Source organism: Neodiprion lecontei, chromosome 2 (genome assembly GCF_021901455.1).
Source record: "Neodiprion lecontei isolate iyNeoLeco1 chromosome 2, iyNeoLeco1.1, whole genome shotgun sequence".
Lineage (NCBI taxonomy): Eukaryota > Metazoa > Arthropoda > Insecta > Hymenoptera > Diprionidae > Neodiprion > Neodiprion lecontei.
The window spans coordinates 25,824,497-25,850,430 of NC_060261.1; the positions used below are offsets into that span (position 1 = coordinate 25,824,497).

Below are 25,934 nucleotides of genomic sequence, written 5' to 3' on the forward strand. Positions count from 1 at the left end.
CGAATCTCACCTCGAAATTCGAAAATTCAAAATGGCTGATCCAATATGGTGGACAAACAAAAATCACTAGTAAATTTTGAAAAAATCCTGTCAAATTTTTTGGTTTGTATTAAGGTTCTGTACAAATTGGCATTCGGATTTTTATGGTGGATTAGCAGGAAATGCACTTTTTCGTGGAGAAGTGGAAATTTCGAATATTTGTTTACATGTGCTGTTTTTGCAATATATAAATTGATAAATTTAATATTTTTATCAGATTCAAAAATATTTCAGGGACCATGGGAACCAAAAAAGTAGGCAGTTGTTACCAAAAAAGTAGTTTAATAAATAAAAAGCTGCAAGAAAAAGGTGGGACATTGAGCGTCCCAGGGTGAATTTAAACGGTTAAAATTCATATTTCGGTACGTCAACGTTAAATGTAATTCGTGTTGGTAAGGTGGTTCTCTCACTAACCGATTGACTTACCGGATGTCTTATTCTTTGCTAACTCGATTCAAAAAGTAGTGTATAGTTCATGTATAAGAAATTTCGGGACCAGTCATCGGGAAGATAAGAGCAATAAACGATCTAGAAAAATAGTGAAGCCGCACCTTCTGACGCGGAAGTTGTTATGGCCGACCATTGCAGTCTCTCTCAAAATTGTAATTGAATAACCGTCACGATAAAAAACTTGAGACTTACACAATAAACCAGGTATGTTCACTTTGAAATACTAGGATTTTATCGATTAAGAAGTAAATATGAGTAATTCAGACTTCTGAAGTAATATTTGGATGATAAAGGAAAAAGTATACGGAACGCGACAAGTCGTGAGCGCATAGGTATTTGACAATGTCGTTTTATGTAAGGCCAGTCATCAAAGTCGCACCAGATTCGAATTCATTAGTAGTATATAATATACCACCTATATTTTTCGTCGACATATCACGTGTTCGTCACATTTTGTTTTAATGCATAGAAGATGAATCCATTTAAAAATAAAATTTTTCATACACCTTTGGGAAGAGATGCAGTCAGCAGACTGTAGAAAAGCAAAGAACTAATATAGACGAAGAAAGAAAATGACAGCGCTGCCACAGTTCTCATTTCTCAGGAACAAAACAAAGCGTAAATCATGACGGCACGGGTTATGATTGTTTTTTTAATTCATTGTTAATCGGGAGGAGGAAATAACTCGTGATTTTAGTGATTAACTCAATTTAATTCATATTAATTCATGAATTTTAATTTCTTTCTCTATAATTTTCGATAATTCACTCTAATACAAGTGAAATTCAAAAAATTTCAATTCACTGTTTTGTATCTTCTGTTAATTCAAATGACTTTTCTTTAATTCAAACTAATTTTCTTGCTAAAATTTAATAGTTTTTCACTCTAAGCAGATAATGGCGGCACGAATCCAAACTCATTTTAATTCGCTTGACCTAATTTTCCATAATTTAGGTATTTCTCAGTGAATTCTCAATAGTTATCTCGCATTATTTCGATTAATTTTTAATAATTCATTTAAATCTCATTCATCCAGGTAAATTAGGTTAATTCACAAAGCTATTGACACATCACATCAATTCAGCGAGTTATTTTCCCCTCGGTTAATGAGCACAATATTATTGATATTAAATTTATAATTCATAATAATGTTGCTTTAGTGAGAATTGGATATTTATTCGCAATTTTACATAGGTTCCATGTTTAGTACCCACTACATACGCTTATCAGCGGAGGAACCACCACTAACTGCTTTATGGCCTTAACGGGTTTCAGAGTATCCATAATCGTCGATTTAAAACTCAAAATAATTTAGTAGGAAACTGCTCACTGTGATTATTTGAAAGTGTAACGAGGCCCTGGATTACTTTTGCTATAATTATATCAAAAAATAAACAAACAATACCGAATTAAGTTTTGATGGATCTCTAATGTACAAAAGTTACAAATATTTTCATAAAAAATCTTTGTAAATTACCCGTTCTTTCAGAATTTTGTTTGCTTCACGATCATTGCACAGCGCTATTTTTCATATTGCACTTTCGGATGAAAATACGGATCAAACTACTCTGTGCTAGTTGTCAATTTTTAGCAGAGTTTCCATTAAGGGAAGACATCAATGAAGATTTTCAATTTTTCGATTGAGTTGAAATTCGAACTCGTAGTGAAGCTTCATGAAGTGAGTGATTTTCACACGGTTTTAATCAACCGTGGTCCACATGTGCTCAGACATTGTTTGAAATAATGTCAAAAAGTGATGTTTTTCAGAAACCCCTGTCAGTACAATTTCTGTGGCAAAATTTTTCAAAGTTTTACGGTTATCAAAGAAACCTAGAGAGCAAAACTTGTTATGGAAAATTGCGTTGTGATAAGGTACTACATAATTGTGACCATAAACGGCAATTAACAACCGTTGGACTAATTCTTATGAATTACAATAAATGGTCAATTGCGAATTATAGGCGCAAAAAGATGGTAACTTGTTGGATCGCAATTTCCTTAGCAATTTTTGTTCCCTAGGTTCACCGTTAAGTTTTTTGAAAAATGTATGACAATGATCGTACTGTCAGGAGCTTTTAGACAAATCCCACTTCTTGACCTTATTTTAAATGATATCTAGATGCGTGTGGCACATAATTGATCGATACTGGGTAAAAATCACTTGGTTTATGAGTTTAAATTTCAAGCAAATAGAAAAATGATCAAGCTTCGCTGATGTATCACCTAAGGAGGCAAAGTAGGTCTTTTTATGCCGAGTATGAGTTTGCAACAGGATCCGAAATTAAATATCACAAGTATGTGGAGGGGTAAAAGACCTTGCCTCCGTGGTGCACACGATACTTTAAGTAACAAAAGTACGGTCCACACTTTTTTTTTCGGGTACGCGTTTCAATAGCAAATGCGTCTGCGTAGACTACAAATTTAAGAAGTTTCAAGGACTAGGACATTTCGATTTTTTTTCTTTACTTCCGCAAAAAGAACTACCTTAAGTTGGTAACGCAGGTATGGAAAACACATAAAACATGCCTGCGTTACATGAAAGCATATTGTGTTACAAGAGACGAAAATTGACGATTGCAACGAGTGTGAAGTTTGTGCCTGAGCAAAGCAAGGGCGGCAGTCACACGAGTCGCTATCACCAACTTTCGGCCTCAGTCATACGCGATAGTTTTCATAACAAGTGAACGAAAAGTGGCGGGGCTTTGCGTGGTAGATTTGCGGGACGCAATTGGTTAATGTCTTCTACGTAGGGACGAAAGTTATACCCCAAGGGCCGAAAGTGACGCACTTATGGACTGGGCATGCGCGAACCTATATTTACGACACTGAGATGAGATTGGTTACGTTCGTCTAGCTAAACTGCTTTTTATAAAAAAGATATTATGTAATCTATAATATTGCAATGCTTCGGGCGTTACTGAGAAAATAATGGGGTTCGTTGAGCAAAAGAAGTGATCAAACAGGCACAAATATATTAAGCCAGAAAAATGCTTTTATTGGCAGCACGTGTTTTCGGTCTAAAGTCCGAAACAGGACTCTTTTACAATAATAAGGGTTGACGTAGCAACCTCATTAATTGTATAACATTTGATAGTTTAGCTGTTTCTTTTATCTACGATAACTACTAAATCAGAAAAGGGGGGTATAACGGCTGATTTCACCTTTAGTAACAATACGAACGTATGTAAAATAGTTTGGACCGTTTAATTGCTGTCGAATTGACCACCTTCAGGATCCATTTGATATGTCATAAGTATGTATATATTTCTCACATTCCTTTTCCTAAAGAGGGATATGATATCTGATCGTAACTGATTTCTTCCGAAATATTCGAATGAGAGATGCAGGCATGCAGTTATGAACCTGAAGTTAGTGGCTACATGGATTATGTAGATTGCAAAAGAGTACTGAAGCCTAAGAATTAATCATGGAAATTTAACATCTCCATAAAATCGTCAGCATTGTTCAAAGGCAAAAGAATTTCAACACATTCGGCTACTACCTGCGGCCTCTTATACCAATGTATAGCTTCAACTTTAGCTCACAACTTCTGTTATGTTTAATGACAAAAGAGTATACCTAACAATAAGTAAAATTACGGAATTACTGTAGGATTGCGTCAGGCATCACTGGTCTTGGCCACGATGCTTGGTTAGGTGTCTACTGCATTCTACTAAACCATGAAAACACAATTCAATACTGTTTACGGGTTGCTCATTCATGATTGAGAGTTCCGTAGTCCGTACTCGAATATTATCACACTCTTACATCACCTCTTGTAAACACCCTTATATGATGGATAGCGGTGCACAGCAGTTATTTGACATTACGAATTGGTAATTAGACATCCCATAGACATGGAGCATGGGTAGCTCATCTAGACCGAAAACATGTCTCACTATGTGAAGAAATAGAACGCATTTGCTACCAATATCCAAGTTTCTGATCTTTCTCTTATTTTACACGAAGTAGAAAATTGAGAGAGATGAAAATTGGCCGCATATGGGTTTTATTCCTTTCACTGGACGTACAGCAGGGAAACAACAGGGAAACCCCATGCACTACAGAAAGTATGTAGTCCACGGTATAGAAAACAGAACAAGCCAATGAATGGGAGGCTAACTATAAAGATAGACTTAAGACTGAGGGGCGTATTGTACACAACTTTCAAGTGTCCAAGCGTCGCCTCGTCAGCTAACAGCCAAATGTTTGACCGCGTCTGGAATTTCCACACATGCGGCGTTATTTATGGCGCGACGCAACCTAAGCCTCGGCTTAGGGGTGAGCCTGCAATTTTTCATATTTTCACCAGTCTTTGCCGCGCTCGCGTAACATACGCATCAAACTAGCTAGCTTTAATCGTTTTTCTTCTGTACCCTTATTAGTTAATCGTCAACATTCTGTGACTTCACCTTTTTCATTGAATAAACTTGTTTGTTATACTTTTTACTACAGACCAAGATTTCTGGTGTCAATTATTTCATTAATCAGCCAACAACCCCACATTGGTCAATTTCACTTGTCTGGTTGTGAATAGCGTATTTCATGTGTAGTAATGTTAAGGGTCATCGGGTCAAGAAAATAATAAAACGTCGTCAGGATATGATGACACAAAATGGAACGTTTATTAATCAAATAACATAGGAATCTTCCGTGTAATTAACAACAGACTCGTTTTCAATGTTCCGTACCTCAAAAGATGAAAACGGAAACCTTATGCGATCACTTGGTTGTCCGTCTGTCTGTCCGTCTGTCAAGATCCTTGTTCTCAGGAACGAGTAGGGATATCAAGTTCACATTAATATCAAATACTAAGGACTACGGTCCCTTGAAGGTTAAAAGATTCAAGCTTCTAAGTCAACGCAATCAAAAGATACGCTAATTTATGCAACATAATTTTAAAGCCGCAAACTCACTCTACAAAACCTATGGGGTACTTCCGGTTGATCGTCCAGTGTTGCCAACACTTTGAATTCTCTCCCACTAAGACGACCAATCAATTCCACTGAAAAACCACTAAACTTACCCCTGGTGGACTGTATTAAAAATTTTATTTCAATTTAGTGCGCGAATATTTGCCTAAAAATAATTATCCTATTTGTATGTATTAAACAAACATCTATAATAGAATTTGGATCTAATTATTTGTAATACATGGCAATATAACATTAGCATTGGACGTCAATATACCGCTAATAAAATCGAATAAAACAAGAAAAAACAAATAAACTTTACTGTTATTAGAACATGAATATTTATTATCGATATAAATTGTAACATCCATAAGAAAAAAAGGAAAAAAGATTTACTTTTCATGCTGTCATCTGATGATTAAGAAATTAAAACGTGTAAAAACTGATGACCAACCATACCACTGACAAAATCTACTAACTACTAAAAGTGAATTTTTTCTACCGTCCCAGAATAAAAACAACCAGATTTAGTGCAAAAACTACTGAGTTGGCAACACTGTGACCGTCGGGCCGGTGACAAGTAAACGAATTTCCAGAACCGCGAAAATACCGAAACCAACCCGCTGCTGCTACCTCGCCGCTAGATCCCGAATCCTTCGGCCGCAAGCGGCCGTAGTGCCATGAACCGCCGCCTGGCGCGCTCGCCACCCGAGCCAGGCAGTGGAGCCAGGGGCCGGGTTCTGAACATCAAGTGAGTTCGAGTTAGTGAGTTCTGCGGTTTTCCGCTCTCCATACTATTATTATAGTCGATGGTTAATGAAAATCACGGTCGGTACCACGAAGTATAGATACAAGGAGTCTGAACGTAATGTTGAACGAATGGTCGTAATTTAGGGGACAGATTTTTTTGCCGGTAGAGTGCGCCACTTTTTACGAAGCACTCGTTTAAATTCTTACGCGGGAAGTCTTGTTGCTATTGACACCTCTCTGGAAAAAAATATTCTGAGAAATGTGGAATTAAATACAAAGTTTTAGGATTTACATTTAACTTTTCTCTCCGTAGCACTTTTATTAAAACATTTGACTAGAAAATGCCCCCGCATTATTATGAAATTGTTAATTATTTTTTTTGTTAATTCTTTTTTATGCTCGTCACAGCCAACAAAAATTGATATATTTCTTGTCGTATCGTCATTTATATCAGAGATTGTTGAAGAATCATTATTTAATAGCAAGCTACAATTGTTTTCATTGTCGTCATTAGTATGTGATTTTGGCTCAGCTTTCTTCCTCAAATGAACTTTCTGGTATTCATACACATATACACTACCATCTTTTAAAATCTCTCGATCAGTTTTAATCACATTCTCTGGATTAAAGTGTAATTCGCAAATAAAACTGCTAGCTTTTAATTCTTGTCCCAAAGCTGAGCTCCATTTACTACGCAATTCAACATCCTTAAAAGTAATATATATTTTTATATTTAAGCACATAAATAAAAATATTTTTCAAATATTAGAAAACTACATAAATTTTAGAATTATTTGTTAATAACACAAATTTTCAATATTATTTTGAGGTTACTCACTTTTGGTGCTTTGAATAAAGCTACTTTCTCTACATTCTCACTTGCCTTTCGGCCACTAAGCAACCATGAACAGCACAACACCTACCCATTGTTTTCTTAAAATTAATTTTAAATAGATAAATTTTTATTTTATATTTAATTTAATTAATTTTAACATTCGCGAGCTAGTATATGGTGTATGTTTACGTGTAATAATAATAATAACAACGGTACGTCCTGAGTACTTGCGCAGCCAGTGGCAGAAAAGAGAACTATGATTTAGGTTTATTATTGCGTACATTAATACTATGAAAACCCCGATACCGTTCAGACTCCTTGTATCTATACTCCGTGGTCGGTACAGAGCGACAGGTCTGGGCACGCCACGCCCCTTCCTACATAACGCAGCATGTCCGTCTTGAAGCCTGTGTTTCTCAATCTGTGCATCAAAGACCGGAGCGCTGCAATCTCCGAGGCCGGTGTGCAACAATGAAAGGAATATAGGGCAGCCGTCTTTTTCTCCGTGCGCTTGCGTGATAAGTAGGCTTATCCCTCACTAGCGCTAGCGGCGAAAATTCACAACATCGGCTTCATTTTCGAGCACGGTTGCACAGCCGGAGTGCGAAGACTGTGGTACAGAGCTTATCGATGTTGAATATTATTACGAAGTGGCACATGCTGTTGATAGAGGGCGATCGCTAAGAAAGGAAAAAAAAATAGATGTTCTGACGTTTGTTTGTATTAACCATACCTAACCTCTTGTTCCTTCTCAAAAAGTTGGGTGCTGAGTATACTGTATACTTCTTATTTTAGAGTTATTTTTCGGATAAGCAGTCTGTTATATTGCGTGCTCAACGCGAGGTTACGTTAGAAACCGGCACCACAGGCAAAAAAATAATAGAAAACACACGGGGTGCTAGTGGGTGGGCAATTACCACGAGCAGATAGAGAACGATTTATTAGCCGCTAGATGGCACAGACCGCAACTTCCTGAGCCATACACTATTCAGGAAAGAAGAGATTGACATCACACTCCAAATATCCATTTTCACAAAGATGAACACGAACTCACTTGATGTTCAGAATCCGACCCAGAGCCGTGTTTCCCATAAACAGAAAATTACCTATGTTGCCCGGATCTCACCACGTGGAGGTGCAGTGGGTATTTGTGAGTCGAACTCATAGACTTATAAAGATAGACTGAGCGCTCTTATGAGCCGCTTGAAGCAAACATTTAAAGGACATGAATATGCCGGGAGTACTCCTTTCTCTCTCTGACGATATTTGTGGCGGGGATCGAGGCGGTAGATGAGAATAAGGCGAAATTATGCGCCTATATCTATAGCTGTTTCACTTCCACGGCGCTCTTGTCTCCCGGTATGAAACCGATTGAAAAGAGAGAGCAGTACTCCCGACATATCTCTGTCCTTTATATGTAAGCTTCAGTACCTCTGCGCTCAGTCTATCTTTATAAGTCTATGGTTGATTTGTGATATAATGTTATATAATCCATGTCCATTTCGAGATCCATATTCATACAGAAATTCACAAACACATATACGCACAAAGGCATGCTCTCTTAATTTTTGTCGTATTCAGTTCTAACTGAATATCTTCCCTTTCAATCTTTCAACTTCCGATTCACATTCACAGATACGCACACATGTACTCTTTCTTAATTACTATCCTGTTTACGTCTATTCTATTCTGTTTGTTTTTCATTTCTCTCCAAACTTTCAATTGTGAGTTCACACTCACAGGTAGGCCACACATCAACTCTCTTTTGATTTCTATCTCATTTAGTTCTATATATACATATTTGTTTTTATAATTCTTTTTCAATATTTTAATCTTCAGACTTTGGCTTGTACTACTTTTTTTATATTTTTTTAGAGTAACTCTTTCTACGTATCCTTCGATTTGGCTGTAACTCGTATATTTTCTATTCCATCTTATCTGATATGTCCAGTTTTACTCGATTGGAGTATTCCACAATCAATATCAATCGTGTATGCATCAAATTTTTTGTTCGCTCTGTCCTGTATTGTATATATACAAGCGTGAATTTCTACCGAAATGTCACGGCTTACAATTGGTGTAACATTTTTTCGTCAGTTATTATTATATCTCAGACAATGGTTTCCGGTCCAGCAAGAGCCTATATAATGTCCTAGGCAATTGATCCGATTTGGCCCTTGATATTAGATGACCCCAGCTAGTTTGTACTGCGTTCCATTGGCAAATGTCAAACTTTGCGGCACGTCACGAAGTGCTTCTCTGATACTTCTGTCAGTATCGACATTCAGAAACAAATGTGAACTGTATTCGATTCTACGCGTCCCCAAAAGCCCACAGCATTCTGGGGGATCGTATCGGCCCAATGCAACTGCCTGATAAAGAGCTTTTATCCCCACTGACGTCAAAGGGTTGTAGTTGACGTCTAAGAAAACACGTCGGTGATTCACTTCAGTGTAACAATCGGGACACTTGCATCGCACTAAAGGTATAACTCGGTATATTGGCGAACGGAGCTTCGATAACAGTAGTGAGATTGGAGCCCGCTCGAACTCTAATGACATCATCTCTATCTACTTTTTTACTTAATGTCGGTAAAGCGCGTAATATGGTAACGCGTTCTTTGAAAACCTGCGCTACTAGACCTTTTTGTATAAGTATTCCGATACACGTATTGTGACGTGGATTTTTGCCGTCCTTCGGTCACTCGGAGAAAACGCCCGAGAACTTGCGGCGTATACAAAATAATTCGGCGGCCCGCCATGTAAGCTGACGTGGATCTTACAAAAGATATCGCGAGATTCTGTTGAGTGCCTGGCGTGATTAACACGCCTCGAAATCGTTAATTCCCGAGACCTCGGCAATTGGGTATTTGCATGATTTTTATATTTCTTAACTTTTGATGTTTTTCGATTCTATAAATTTTTTTAGAATTTTTGAAAAAAAAATATTTTGTTTTTGTTTATAAGTATTTAAATAATTTAATAAATAAAAAAAAGGCAATATTTAAATGAATAAGTAGCTCCATCTCGCGTATGTGACGTCACGATGCTGAATTTTTTTGAAATTTTTAGCGCCAAGTTCTCCTGTAAGCACGCCGTACGTGTAATCAGCTGTTGCTCTGTGTTGTGATTGATGAAAAGAACGTCTGATAGTGCTGTTTATTATAAACTAAAGTTATTAAATTATTTAATATGTCATTAAAAAACGATTTTTGTTGGTGTATAGTACCAACTTGTGAAAATACTCAAACTAATGCTTGCTTAACATTCTTAGTATAATAACATTGACGTGATCATAACCTCCACACAATTATCCGTGTGAGTTAAAAAAAAAAAAACACCACACAAAAATTGATTTCTATTTTAATTATTTTCACCGAAGTCTGACATTAATTATACAATGTATCAAACTTAAAGTTTAAAAAACTTACTTAAAATTTTTTTAGCGCTAGAAAATATTGTACATTACTCTTTGTGGATTCAAATAAACGCGCCAGTAGCAGCACAATGACGTCAAACCAATCACATTCCGTTTTATGTCACGTGACTTTTATGTGATTTAGGACCACTTTTATCTATTAAATTATTTAAATATTTATAAACAAAAACAAAATATTTTTTTTTCAAAATTTCTAAAAAAATTTATAGAATCGAAAAACATTAAAAGTTAAGAAATATAAAAATCATGCAAATACCCAATTAACTCGGTAGCTCAGTACCGCGGAGAGGGGAGGGTGATTTTTGGGGAGTGAGCGACAACAACACGTTATTTAACAAAATGAAATAAAATGATATATTTTACGCAGCGATGATACAAAAACAAAAAAAAAAGAATAATCCAAAATTCACTCTTCGCGATTCGAAATCAAATAAACAGACCTGGAAAAAAACTCTATAAGAAAATTCTAGCTTACGTGCGCTACTCAGGTCCTTGACCTATGTGAAGTTGGCAATCCACTAAACGGAAAGGCATCTTTTTAAATTTCAATCGATTGTACTCGGTGTGTACCTGATTGTACCACCTTAAATTTCGTTTGTACCTTAAGGGGAAAAAGAATATAGGGGGAAGAAAAATTGGTCCGCAACTCATGTTGAGATAAATGTTTTGCGTTGATGCTATTGTAAAAAGCATCGTTTGTACTCGTTTGTGCCGATGTTATTTTGAAAAAAAAAATCGAATTTTTTCCCTTAATTTCCCTAATTTATTTCAATTTTTTTTCCCCTAATTTATTTCCCTAATGAATAGATAAATAAATATAATCGTTGGTACAAATGGGTACAAACGATTTCTCGGTGGTACAATGAGGTACAAATGATATTATAGTCGGTACCAATGGGTACAAACGATTTCTCCGTGCTAACTGTTTCTCTGGCGCTATACCTCGGTAGTTGCTCATGAAAGCCCTCGTACCGAGACGTCCGAAGGGTTAATCACTATTGTAATGAGGTGTACATGCGCCATGTAATCTTATGTAATCTTGTGTGATCTCTATTATCCCTTTGTAATATTTGTAATCTCACGTAATCACTTGTAATCTTTTGTAGTCTTTGCATTCTCTTTGTATTCTTTATGTTAACTTTATAATCCTTGAAATCCTTGAAATCTTTTTAATATTTATAGTCACTTGTTGTCTTTGTAATCTCTCGTAATCTCTTGCGATCTTTTGCAGTCTTTGCAATGTTTTTGTGTTCCCTGTGTTATTACAATCCTTGTAATATTTGTAATCACTTGTAATCAATGTAATCTTTCGTAATCACACATAGTTCTTGTAATTCTTGAAGTTTTTGCGAGAGTTTTTGTGATTTTTCAATCACTTAAAATTCTTGTGATTTCTAGTAATGTTTATAATCTCTGTAATCAGACGCTGCTGAAGTGTCGAATTTTGCCGTAATACCGCTGGCAAGAGCTTTAGTTTCCACGTGGTTAAATGTAACGGTGAAAGTTTTTATTTCTGCCGAGATTTCTGTCACTACGCGATGTTGAGGAAACTCATTGCCACTTTTGGTTCAAAAACTGGAGAACCAGAATATCAAGATTCAATGAACCACCTAAAACAAGCAAGCACGACTGAGGAAGAGGAACTGCAATACGACGTACGCTGAGAGGATAATCTTTCTCTTGCTTTCACACGAAATAAAATTATTTTCTGATGATCAGTTTATAGAAGAACCATTCTCTCCTGTAAAATATAACTAATCCGCCTCCCTGTGGTATTCGAATGTATTTTCAAACGTTGTTTTATACAATATGAATCAGAAAATTGTGAGTTTATTCACTTGGAGTTTGTCTCGTATTGGACGAACTAATATCAGGTATGACTTTACCTTCCAGCTAACTTGTTACCGTGCAAAAACAGAAAACAGCCTCGAAAATAGCGTAGCTTTCAATCTCTGCACAGAAACAAGACGGCTAGAAAGTGAAGGCATTCCTGAAGTTTACTGTAATAATTTCATAATCGTTATGCTCATCGAAATCTTTCTAATTTTTGTGATTTCCAGTAATTCCAATCTTATTGTAACCTCTGAGTTCATCTCCATAATCTTGGTACTCTGCTAATAATCCGTGTGATCGTGCTGTAATCTTTAAAATGTTTTGTTACTTTTAAAATCATCGTAATCCCTTGTAAATCATAGTAATCTGAGTAACCTTGTAATCCACTTGTAGTACATGTAATCTTTTTATCTTTGCAATCTTTTCGTAATTTATGTAATTTTTGGAATCCCATGTAATCTTTGTAATTTCTTTGGAATCCATGTAATCTTGTCACCCTTGCAGTCTTTTTGTTATCTCTGTAATCTTTGTCATTTTTGTAATCTCTTTGCAATCCATGTAATCTTATTGTAATCTTTACAGTTTTTTGTATTCTATGTAATCTTTGTCAACTCCGGATTTTTTGTAATCTTTGGCATCTATGTAATCTTTGTAATCCATGTAATCCTGGTGTAATCTTTGCAGTTTTTTTGTATTCTCTGTAATCTTTGTCATCTCCCGAAATTTTGTAATCTTTGTAATTTTTATAATCTCTTTGCAATCCATGTAATATTGGTGTAATGTTTGCAGTATTTTTGTAATCTCTGTAATCTTTGTCATCTCCTGAATCTTTGTAATCTCTTTGCAATCCATGTAATCGTGGTGTAATATTTGCAGTCTTGTTATAATATCTGTAATCTTTATAATTACGTGTAATCCTTGTGATCATAATCGGTGTACGCCACATTTATATAGTGATTTACCCCTCGGAGACCTCCTGGTAGTGATGGCCCTCGTACCGGATCCCCATATTGCACCTACCAGTCCGACGTGGTCTGCCACTCTAGGTTTTGTCCTCACGCCGTAGCACTTCGATAAAACGTGAACATTCATGGGGTCGCTGATTACGAAGCTGAGGTTAGATTTGCGAAATTCAAGATGGTAGATGAAATGTCTAAAAGTCAACCGATTTATGCCATATTCGATGTAGACGGGTTTTTGGGGCCGCTGATTACGAATCTGAGGTTAGATTTGCGCAATTCGAGATGGCTGATCCAAGATGACGGTCAAAATTTCAAAAATCAACCGATTCATTTCATACTTGATGTGTGGGGGTTATTAGAGTCGCCGATTACGAATCTGATATTAGATTTGCAACATTCAAGATGGTGGATCCAAGATAGCGACTATTACTTTCAAAGTCTCAAATAAAAAATGAAATACGGCGCTTATTCTTCCTCTTAGCGTGAGCCATAACTAACGACGTGGACGTGGGAAGAAACTAGTTCCTCTTCTTTTTTTTTATGATTTCCCATTTTTCCAAATAGAAAATAGATAGGTATTAGATCAATAAATAAATGTCATTTAAAGTTAGCCAGTCGTGTCTTTGGAGTATAGGTCTCAGACGTGCTTTCGTCGTGCTTCGCGTTACCCTGTGGAGGAAGGAGTGCTTAATTACTGCCCATGTAACGGGGTATAAAATACCACGTTACAATAGATAATCCTGAATCATCAACACATTATAATAAATGTCATTGCAAAACCGTTGGGGAAGATTCAATTGCACGAAGATGCTGACTCGCAAGACAAGCACGCGAGGTTAAAAGTGTAGTAAAGAGAAACGGCAAAACTGATTGTGAGTACACTGATACCAAACGCCATACACTAAGACAAGAATTTCCCACTTAAAAGAACAGTTAAACGCGGAGACGACCGAACTGACGTCTAACGTCAATTATACATATATAGAGGGAGAGGGAGAGGGGGAGATAGGTAGATTGATGCGTTTATTCGCCCTGGGACAAGTCCCCTCGGGTGGCGTATAAAAAGCACATATAATCAAAACATGTGCATAGGCATAAAATACAATAAAACCAACAACAAATTAAAATAAATTAAAATTAAGGTTGAAAAAGTAGGGCTTAGGGTTCTTTCCTGATTTCACGACAGAGACTGGCAATGTCTAAGTTACTCTTGAATTTTTATTGTGATTTGGTTTCTATGTATAACTTGGCGGATTATTTTACGTTTCAGATGTTTTTGGCTAAATTGAAGTTATGACCCATCATTGCAGTCCGCGAGGCTGAAACTTGGGGGAAATTAGTCTTTTTGGCAGATGGATGAAATGTAATCTTCCCGGAGAAATTCGATGACAGGGCAATTATACATACTGATTCTGCAATACTCTTTACGTTGGAGTACTTCAAACTACAAAAAAATTTGTCACAGTTTGCCAAATCCATCGTTCGAAAAATAGCTTGGCAAACATATTCGCGGGGAATAACTGCTAAACCATAGAAATTTTCATACCAAGATGGTTACAGTATATGTCACAATGACTAGTACAAGAGTTATCTGCAATCTTACCGACCGATGACGGCCCACAGACAGCCAGTTAACTTCGCGCTCTTTTATTTTTAAAAAATAATGGAATGGATCGACGGACTTCGCCGAAAATTGGTACTTAAATGCTGTTTGAATCGTTGATCACGAATCCAAAATCGCATTTTGAAAAATTTCAAAAGCGGACCCATTGTGACGGTCAAAAGTTCAAAAATTTCTTTATCAGGCCAAAAAATACGTTAAAAAAATATTTCAGCAACGTCAAATTTTTCCTAGGTGGGGGACGGTTCAAAAAACGTTTATCCGTAAAAAACCGAAAATCAATTTTTCGGTCATTATTAGTTATAAAAAATATAATATTAGCGATTAATAATGCCGCGTAAGTGTGACGAAGTGAATTGCTGAAATCGTTCGGAGGACGACTTTCATTTCTTCATGCTGCCGAAAAATGAAGACCGGTACGTATATTCTCTTATTCGCGCATTTGAATAGTAACGTAGCGTATTGGAATTACTGGAATTTTGTGCTAGCTATGGAGATATCTATTTTTTCAGTGTGGCGGAGTGGATAAGATTTTCAGAACGAGAGAAAACCATCAACCTGAAAGATTTTCGTATCTGCAGTAAACATTTTCCGCCAGACAAAATTTGGAAACTGAACCCTCGTCCCCCTTTGACCCGCGATGCTGTACCATGATTGTATGGCCCAAAAAACGGATCGGCTTGGCATTCGTCAAGCATCGAAGACAAGATTTCAGGACCAATCGTTGACCATAATTTTACCATTATACGTATCTCATTTCTTTAAAAGAATGCCCGGTGTTAACCTATTATAAATTTACAGATGTGCCACAGGAAAATGAAGCAGTCTTCGGAATTTGGCATGTGGCAGTAATTTTGGTAAGATTGTAAAACAGTAGTATGTATATTAACTTCTAAAAAAATCATAAATTTTTAGAGCCATTGAAGGCTACAATTTGTACATGCAGACATCTATTTTCGTTTATTTAAAAATATCTATTCAATCAGATCAAGTATTTCGTATTATAATGTACAGTATACGAAGCGAAGTACAAAAAGACAAAAAAATTAAAAATGACAAATACTGTGTGGCTTAAAACATTTAATTAATAATATTAAGCATTATTTATCTGAAAAATAAGATCATTGTGATATTTTAATAATAAATGTTTATTTTGCGCTACAAAAAAGGAAAAAAACAAATAAATGTATGAATACTTTTGTCACATGTAGAAAGTTTTATCTTTTTATTTCATGCCAATGAACATCACCCTACTACAATAAATAATACCTTTATTGAAGCTTCTAACTTTTCTTAACTTCAAAGCATGACTGCTTAATTTGAAACTCATCATATAATGCCGACATACCTTACCGTTGGAGAGTTGTTAAAAGTCGTATATTAGTGTAACCAGTAATTAGTGTGACACTAATATACGACTTTTAACAATTTGTCAACGTTAAGGTATGTCCGCATAATATGATGAATTTCAAGTGATCATGTTTGCTTTCATTATCATGAGATTCAAAATCCGCGCGTATCGCAGTGGTGGGAGTCGTTAGTTCCGCCCTGACTCAACAGAGGCGCTGCAAAACTGTACGAAGCTTAACATTGGCGCCTTATCCCATCCTCCTTGCTTTCCCCATAGTAACACTGTACACTTGTACCGAATGAAATTCGAATATTCTAGACGTGATTACAGTAGCCCAAAACGTCACGACACGAGACTTGCGAAGGTCAACGAATATCCAACATAACATATGAAGTTAGTGTAACGGTAACTTACCTTTATTTTAGTTTTATCCAGCCAGACTTCGTTTTCCTTTTACGATCACTGTATCAATACAATGTACGAGTAAGTAAATTTTCATTCACAAACAAATTGGTGTGACATATTTTGATTAGTTACAATATCCTGTTTTTAAAATATTTTAAACATACAATACTCCGTAGATGATTGAGACATGTCATGGATATTAAAATATTATGATTAAATGAATTTTTTTTGTACCATTTTTATAGCTGAGAAATCGTGAAATAATTAACTGTTAGGTAATCCCTCGGTTCATTCAAAGTTGTTTTATTCATTTAAACTCTGGTTGCATGTTACTAAATAACAATAATAATAATAATCATAATAATAACGACACTGATCATGTACTAAATATAATACAATTAGAATAGTAATTAATTAAAACTTCATTATCTTTTTGCTTTCTGTGACAGCTGCCTCAATGCCTCAGATAACTAGCTTTCCTACAGATTATCTTTTCTTAAGTAAGCTACTGTATAAGCAGCAATTGTATTCTGAATGACATCAATTTTTTAATCCAATATCTTCAGTATGTGTTTTAACATTTCGCTCCTTCTGTGCATAATAATAAATTTGGTCATAGAACTACGCAATCCCAATTACAAAAAAAATAACGATAAAAAAATCGTAAAAAAATTGTTGATAGCTACATATATATGTGCAAAAGTGACTATGCGTCATATATTATACCTTGGCGGCTTTACATTGAGCCACAGTATTGTTACACGATACAATTACACTAAGAGTACACATCAAATATAGAACAAACATGAAAAGTATTGAAAAAAAAAATGAAAGCAGATTCCCAAGCAATGTTAAAAATTATAAGTGCAACAAAGAATGAACATCATTTAATACATATAAATGTAATTGATTACTTTCACATTGAGAACATCGATTTCATATTTCAGATCACAGAAGTAACCATAATGCTGCTTTGTCAGACTGGTAAGATTTCTTGGCTGAAATGAAAATATCACTGTTGTATGAAAGGTTGTCCGAAATGATGAGATTTTAATTTATTGCGAAATATCTGTTTGTCCTGTTCCAACGTAAATTGTGAACTTTATGAAAGATTTTTTTCTCCAGTTGCTACTCTCAGTATTTTCATTAGCTAATGAGCTTTTTTAAATGTATTCAAGCCTCAACCGGCCGGCTCAAGGTGATAATAAATGAATATAATCATATTAATACGCTATAATATTAATCATAAATCATTTTTGAATTCTTGTGTCATCTTTAAGAAATGTAAGAGAAATGTAAATGTATTTTCAAGAATGAGAGATTTTGACACTGGACATAATTCTGATATAAAGCCGGAGCAGGCAAATTTACCGTTGTATATTCTAGGGTAGTTCTTATTTACCCGATGTTGGAATTTAAATTCTGTCGCTCCCTCACCTCTTTCTAAATGAAAAAACAATAATTTTCAGCCGAACGTAAATGTTCTAACTTGATTTTTACCATCCACTGTAACGACGCGAAGTTTTCCATTTAAAATACACGTGATTTTTATCTTCTAGTGTTATTATTTTACTTTCATATTGGAATCAAAATTTTCGTTTTTTTTTAATTTAGAAACAAATGAGGGAGTGGCACAATTGAAAATAGATCATCGGGCAATACATAATATATGGTCTCAATGCGAGTGCTTTCCAGTTCACATTCAAAACTAAAATCTATCAGAGATTCTAATTAAATGCTTGGTAATAATTGTACATTACTATTTAATCATAAGCTAGAAGGTAGACTTTTTATCTGCTTATTTCAAGTGGAACCAGAATATCCGAAATATCTACGAAATTTTCATATAAGTAATTAATTTCAATTTTTAAAACAGCCAAATACCCAAGGAATTTTAAAAATGACTTACGGACACACTTGAATATTAGGACATTCAGCATTAGGAATTGTCATTTTGATCCGTGATAAGTTCTCATAAAATTATATTGTCAATACGTTAGTAATGTTTTTGCTGATCAGATTTGCCTGCCTATTGCACTTGAAAGACCAAACACTCTACCTGGAATCATTATTTAAAGACTCGTTTGAAAGCACTAAATTAAGGAATTTCAAAATAGCAAAGAGACCCAAGTAATTTAGCTTGTAATTGATCCACGCTGCTGATGCTCAATTAAATTAGCTGTATCAACTGTACTTGAATAAAAAAATAAATAAATAAATATCGTTCACGTCAATTTGTCAATCACTTTTTCTATAATTGGTACAAAATTGATTGTGAAAGTTTTTAGTTATGGAATAAGTTGTGTTTACAAGTAAATACATGAGACCACGAAAACCATTGCATTGGCTTCGTGTATATGGCGATGCAATAGACACACTCGATAACCAGTTGAACACGCCATTGTTTTGTATAAAGCATCGAGCAGTATTTAACGAGTCTTTAGGTTGGAATTACTTTTCTTATTTTTTTTTAATCAATTCTATCGACGTCGACGTAATCGTATAAGAAGGAAGCTGTAGCAACAGGGGATGCAGCCAACATTTCTGGTGGAGCCAAGTCGATCCCGGAATTGTTCCAGGTATCCATATTTGTGCCACCAATATCAAGACCAAGTCGCAAAGTAGCCGGTGTGTTGCCAATAACAAAATGATCTTCGGTGAGAGGAAACGCATCCTTAAGCAGGAGCCTAAACAAAAGAAGACAATATTGTCAATTAAGAAACCGTTAAACAAGTGATAGCGTGCAATATTGCGTGTAAGCTCTGTAAGTGATTGGAATCGATGCTGTAAAGATCCGCATTTCCTGGGGGGTGACTATTCCAAAACATGGATATAGTTCACCTGACTTCAGAACTTCAAGACTTAAAATGGCTTTATAACTGCAACTGACTTCACAAGAGTTCGAGCAACTTTAATTAACTTAAATGACTTGACAGCAAGTTTTATTTTACAGTGTACATTTGACTTCAGGAGTGGATACCTCCTTAATATTTCCGTAAATTGAAAACTCACAGTGTCAATAAAAGAGAAATTACCTGGCCTGAAGTATTCAGGTCTCGGTGCGGCAACTTGAAAATCTTTTTGATAATTTCAGAGTATCTTTAGGGCACTTTATATTTGTTTCGCACCTCATACTCCACTATTATTAGAAGGATAAAAAGTAAATAGAGAAAATTTTTACGAAACTACTAAATGGATTCAGTTCAGAAAATCATTCACTCCAAGCTTTTGAATTCCAAACGAATGATTTGGGTGACTTGGATAAATTCTGTTTGAAAACTTACAAATCTACTAACAATGTGCTGTGAGACTTTCTCAATTTTAGTGTCATCTTCAATTACAAAAGGAAAATAATTGAAATTTGGATGAACAATTCTTAATCAGTGTACGATTTACTCTTAATTTTCATGAAATTTTCGTCTAAAGGCTATAGGACGATAAGCATAGTGAATCGGCTCAAGAAGGATATCTGGATCATCATTTGAGGGTATGTTGGTACTAATAAGATACGTTGATTCTGCAAGCTTCAGATCTTTATCTACTTTGGTTTTTGAATAAATCGAAAAAAACAAAATCAGAAACAAATTTTTTTCTCAAAAACGGCTTGACCGAGTTAAATGAAATTTGGTCACATCATAGAGCTATATAAAGGCTATAAATCGGGAAAAATAACAACTCATAATCTTCATAATAACTATTTGAAACAGGTGATTTTTCTCGAAATTATTTTTTTTCTCTATGATAACGTTTTCGTACAATTTTGAAAATAATTTTTTTTTATACCTTTTTTCTTGTAGAATAACCTCTCACAAGGGGGACGCCAAGGTTGAGAAATGAAGTTTGGGGTGGGGTGGTGCGTGGTTGCAGTACTGCCCCATAGTGTTACAATGCCCAAGCCATAGGGCTAGATGGCCAGCCATTTACGAGAAAAACGCTCCAAAAATATCATTCGTACCGTATGTACCCGAAAGTATTCGCTGTTAACCAAGCGGCCCGGTGGCCGAGGTGGTATCTGGCAAGCGTAGCACGCCCAAGGTTCAGTGTTCGAACCCTGTGTTCCTGATTTTTTTTTTCCTTTTTTTATACTTTCTTTCTTCAAATTATTGTTTATTTGACTTATCAATAAGTTAATTTATTATAATCATAATTATATAATAAATATTTTTAAAAAAATTCTTGCTTCGTGCTTTCAACGTATCCATTTACTTTTCTTTATTGAAAAATAACTGTACAATGAAGTTCAAATTGAAAACTTGTTTTTTTTTAAATATTTATTATATAATTATGATTTTAATAAATTGACTTATTGATAAGTCAAATAAACAATAATTTGAAGAAAGAAAGTATAAGAAAAGAACAAAAATGAATCAGGAACAGAGGGTTCGAACACGGAACCTTCGGCGTGCTACGCTTGCCAACTACCACCTCGGCCACCGGGCCGCTTGGTTACCAGCGAATACTTTCGGGTACACACGATAGGAACGAAACTTTTGGAGCGTTTTTTTCGTAAATGGCTGGCCATCTAGCCCTATGGCTTGGGCATTGTAACACTATGGGGTAGTACTGCATCCACGCACCGCCCCGCCCCAAACTTCATTTCCCAACCTTGGCATTCCCCTTGTCAAATCCACAAATCGATCGAAAAGGTACGCCATATTGAGAATAATAAAAAATCCATTTTTTTAATATAAAAACGAACGATTTCGAAAAATTAACGCCGGAGCCAGGAGTCGAACCTAGCGTCTAGAGATGCTTGTCCGGAGCCTTACTCCACTAGACCACCTAGCCACCCTGACTCTGTTGTCTTTAATTTCTCTCATCACCTGTAAGTTCGAATTTGTTTTCGTGTGCCTGTATTTGCATGTGTTAAGAATTTCGTCTCTTCAGAGCACCATTATAGAATATTAGTGTGTAGATGACATGTATACATTTTATATTCTAATATATAATAATTAATATTATTCAACGATTTTTTCATGTGACTGAAAGTATCTCTGCGTCTAAAAGTAATAATTCGAAGTGTTATATTTGTTCAAAATTCATTAAAAAAAATATCAAGCACTCCAAAACATACAATCCGATGAAGATACAAAAACGTTTTCGACTATCTTTGACCGTGCACTTGTGACTCCAAAGTGCCCGATATTTTTTTGATGAATTCTGAACAAATGCAATACTTCGAATTATTACTTTTAGACGCAGACATACTTTCATTCACAGAAAACATCATTGAATTATATTAATTATTAAATCAAGACAAAAGTACGAACAAAACTCATTTTTAATTTCGACAATTAATATTTATTACGTTAGCTATCTAACTGCATGCTATCAACTAGTGAACAATTTGAAGCCACAGGTCTGATGGTTTTTCGTCGGTGATAAAATAGTGGTGTTACCAACATTAAATAAGAGCGCCATCTTATGGTTGCCGAACGAACTGATAATTGAGAGGGAACGCTTATATCCTCTAAGGTGTAGTTTCATTATAAGTATGCAAAAGCATAGTTTATAATTGATTTTTGAATATTAAAGTATTTTGATACAAAAAAAAAAAAATTGTTTCCACATTATTGTTTTAAATATTTTATGTTATCTGCACTTATAAAGTGATCGGATAAGCTTCGTTTCTGTTGTTTCAAGGGTAAAAACATTGAAATAAATCGGTATTTACATTTAAAAAATCGATTTTTTATTATTCTCAATATGGCGTACCTTTTCGATAGATTTGTGGATTTGAGAGGTTATTCTACAACAAAAAAGGTATAAGAAAAATTAGTTTCAAAGTTGTACGAAAACGTCATCATAGAGAAAAAAAAAATGTCGAGAAAAATCGCCTATTTCAAATGGTTATTATGAAGATTATGAGTTGTTATTTTTCCCGATCATAGCCTTTATATAGCTATATGATGTGACCAAATTTCATTTAAATTGGTCAAGCCGTTTCTGAGGAATTTTTTTATTGATTTTCTGTTTTTTTCGATTTATTCAAAAACCAAAGTAGATAAAGATCTGAAGCCTTCAGAATCAACGTATCTTATTAGTACCGATATACCCTCAAATGATGATCCTTCTTGAGCCGATTCACTGTGCTTATCGTCCTATGGCCTTTGCTGTACACTTTATCGTTATTGCGTATAACATTGCGTTTATAACGCATGTTATGGACCGCCACATCCAACTTATTTGTCGTAATAAATGGTAGCGATGAGCAGTCCCGGCAGAAGATATGGTCGAAAATAAAATTACCTAGAATATTTTCATATCCCTTTTGTTTGTAAATATGTGTCCCCATGTCCCGGACTTGTGATCCCTACCCATGAGCGAGCGGCCTGAGGCAATGCCGTTACCGACAACCGAGACAGTCACCAGAACAAGGCCATACTGCCAGAAGGATGCTGCCAATACCTAACTGGCCGTAATCATCTCCGAACACGAGCACGCTATAACTTCCCGTTATCACCCTTGGCAGATGCTTCAATGCCTCAGCCGGAGTATCTGGGTCTCTGTTACATGAGTTCTGGAATATCTTCAGAACCATTGTCAATACTGTCAATCACCAAGACTATGTCAACCAACTGATGGGACGAACCAAACTGGGTTAAGCCGCCGTGACATCGGGTCACATTCAAACCGATTCTGCTACTCTTGGCAAAATCTACCATCGAAGTATCAAACTGCGGAGTCCCGTAGTTCCGCATTGCAGTCCCATCTACCGAGAGCGGGCGCAAACTCTTCTTTGGTGGGCTAATAACTGCCCAACTATCGACATTGCCTGGAAGTACTCTTGCTTGACCCTGCTCAAGCTGACGGTTCATTGCCTCTCAAATCATGACAGAGACCCGGAGAAACAGCTGAGCATCGCGAGCGCTGCCGGGACACCTATCGGTGAGCATCTCCTTGAGTCCTCTCAACAAGGGCATCTTCAGACCATGGTGTAAGGAGTAAGGTGTGCTACAGCGCAGCTTTTCAGATGAACCAATAGAAACATTCCACCAGTTGACGTCACAACAGGCGGTCAATTTAAAACTATTGAAAGATTCAAGGTAGATTAAAATGTTACACATGAAACATTGACTGAATTCTTCCATTCACGCATGGCGGAAATGTGAATACTTTTACCTTTGCAGGTCCTACCACGATTCTTACAGCCCTTAACCGAACAGTTTAACATTTGATTGAATTCGTGAAACGATGCGCGTCAAGGCGATGCGTGACTCACCATGTATGTTTATACGTTTATCGAAGTAATAGTTGGGTTATGTTGTAATTTGTACGTACGCATGCGCTGTAGGCTTACTATGACTTGCTGTGACGTCAACTGGTGGAATGCGCGACCTTGTATGAAAATTGGTCCTCTATCAAGCGCAACTTACTCCTTACACCATCCTTCAGACTGTCGCCTATTCCATGTTTTGACGACGCTTTCGAAAAAATGAAAAGAACGCCATGATAGCGTCACTGCTCGTCCTGCTAACAGTACGACCTGACGTGCATCTTCTCTTTATCTTAATTGTCTCTTTACATTATCTTAATCCCTGTATTTTTGTTTATTTTGCCGTACGGATTATTAACACCATTCATTTGTAAGTAGGCTTTCGTTATCGCTGACTCACCGAGTTATTATCTTTGAGATTAGCTAAGTGAAATTGTCCTGTTAGAATAAGACGCCACCAGTCGAAACCACCATTGTCGGGTTCTTGACCGGTTGTTTTTCTCTCAGTTTTCGTGTGTTCATTAGCTTATGTTAAGAGTTTCATCTCTTCTTCTTTCGGGTATAAAATAATGTCTTGTATTTTCATTGTTATTGTATTATCGTCTGTATCATCCCTGCCCTCTGTACGTGTGTTACAATGCATGTATTTGTAGTATGAGTAGCATCTTTTTATTATTTCGCCCACATCTAGCATTCATACCATATATTTGTGAACCGTCATTGAGAAACGTTAGTTTAATGCCTTCGCAGATAAATTGTTGATACGTGAATCCGTGTTGCTCACAGGTGATCATCACTTTAATTTTTGCGCAGCGTTCCCTGTCAGCTATTTATATTTGATATAATTCCCTCTTGTCCCTGTTTAACGTCTCGATTATTGTCTAGTCTGTATTTTAAGTAAATATTCGATTTAATAGTAGTAATAGTAAATTGTTTCCGAATAATTATTTAATACGGAGGTTTCATTTCGTGTTGTAGTTGCTCGTTTGTCATTTATATAGTCACCCATAACACGTCTCTTTCAAAGATTCGTAACGGAAATTATTATTTTATTGTAGACGTAAATTATTCTCATTCTCTTGTTTGAGATATACAAGGTAAATTTGATGTATTTTCGTTTGATTATAACAATATACTTTTCCTTCTCTCCACTCTTCCTGTCACCTTCCACGACGCGCCAAGGGGACTCAATTGTGTTTTATATTATCGGCTGATAGAAGTTGTATACAAAAAGATAGCATATTCGAGACCTGTCTTACCTACCTTCCAAAAATTCCCTACTTTATCTACGTATTTTATTTCATTCATCACCCCCATCCTGCTGAGCATCCTGCAAGATCAAGGTTAACTGCTGAGAGCAGCTGATCATCTTCTTTTCGTTTGTGATTGAAATTGTCTTCATTCTTGAACATTGTCTCTTGGCCATTACGGCACCCAACAACATTCCTACTTCCTATTTTACCCTTTCTTAAATAGGTTATACGTTTGCTTAACTTCATACACTTTCAGTTATTTCCTTGAGAGTTTATTGTGTTGCACATTGCAGGCATTTGCTAGCGCTCATATTCCCTTTAGTTTCCCATATGGTGAGTATGGCCGTTACATGTTATACATTCCTATGATGTCTGATTAGTGTATGAAATTTTGCATGGCCAAAACTTGGATACTTGGAAAACTTGGAAATTTTCCATATCAAAATAACTTTGCTGATTCAGATCAAACTGGGACAAGAAATTGAGTATGAGATGAATATGTGACTTTTCAAATCTACTAACGACTTCATTCATAAATGATGCAACTCCATAGATGCTTTAGCTACCAAACTGCAAAATGTGAGATCTTCAATGCCGTTTGATAGTACATTTAATCTATTATAGAAACATTATCTTGCTGTATACTTCTTCTTCTAATGCTATTTGATATTTTTTGATTTCTCAGTTTTCATTGTTTACGCCCAATTCTATACGGAATTAAAGCTAACGTATCCCTTATGAGCAAACTGCACAGTTTTGTCAACAACGAGCACAGTGTAGCTGTAAATTAGTTTAGAAATATTCTCTTGACGATTTTAAGTTCATGATCAGGTAAAATTGAATAAAGTACTTCATCGGTAATGGTCAA

General features: G+C 35.8%; 1 protein-coding gene across 1 annotated transcript in view; it reads right to left on the bottom strand.

Annotated features, from left to right (window-relative positions):
- Positions 1–17,717: 17,717 nt before the first annotated feature.
- LOC107218915 (ornithine decarboxylase 1) overlaps positions 17,718–25,934 on the bottom strand; it is a 38,272-nt gene continuing 30,055 nt past the window's right edge. The window contains exon 9 of the mRNA XM_015656956.2: positions 17,718–19,284. Coding sequence (XP_015512442.1) covers positions 19,068–19,284 — 217 coding nt within the window. The 3' untranslated portion in view covers positions 17,718–19,067. The remainder of the gene's footprint in view (positions 19,285–25,934) is intronic.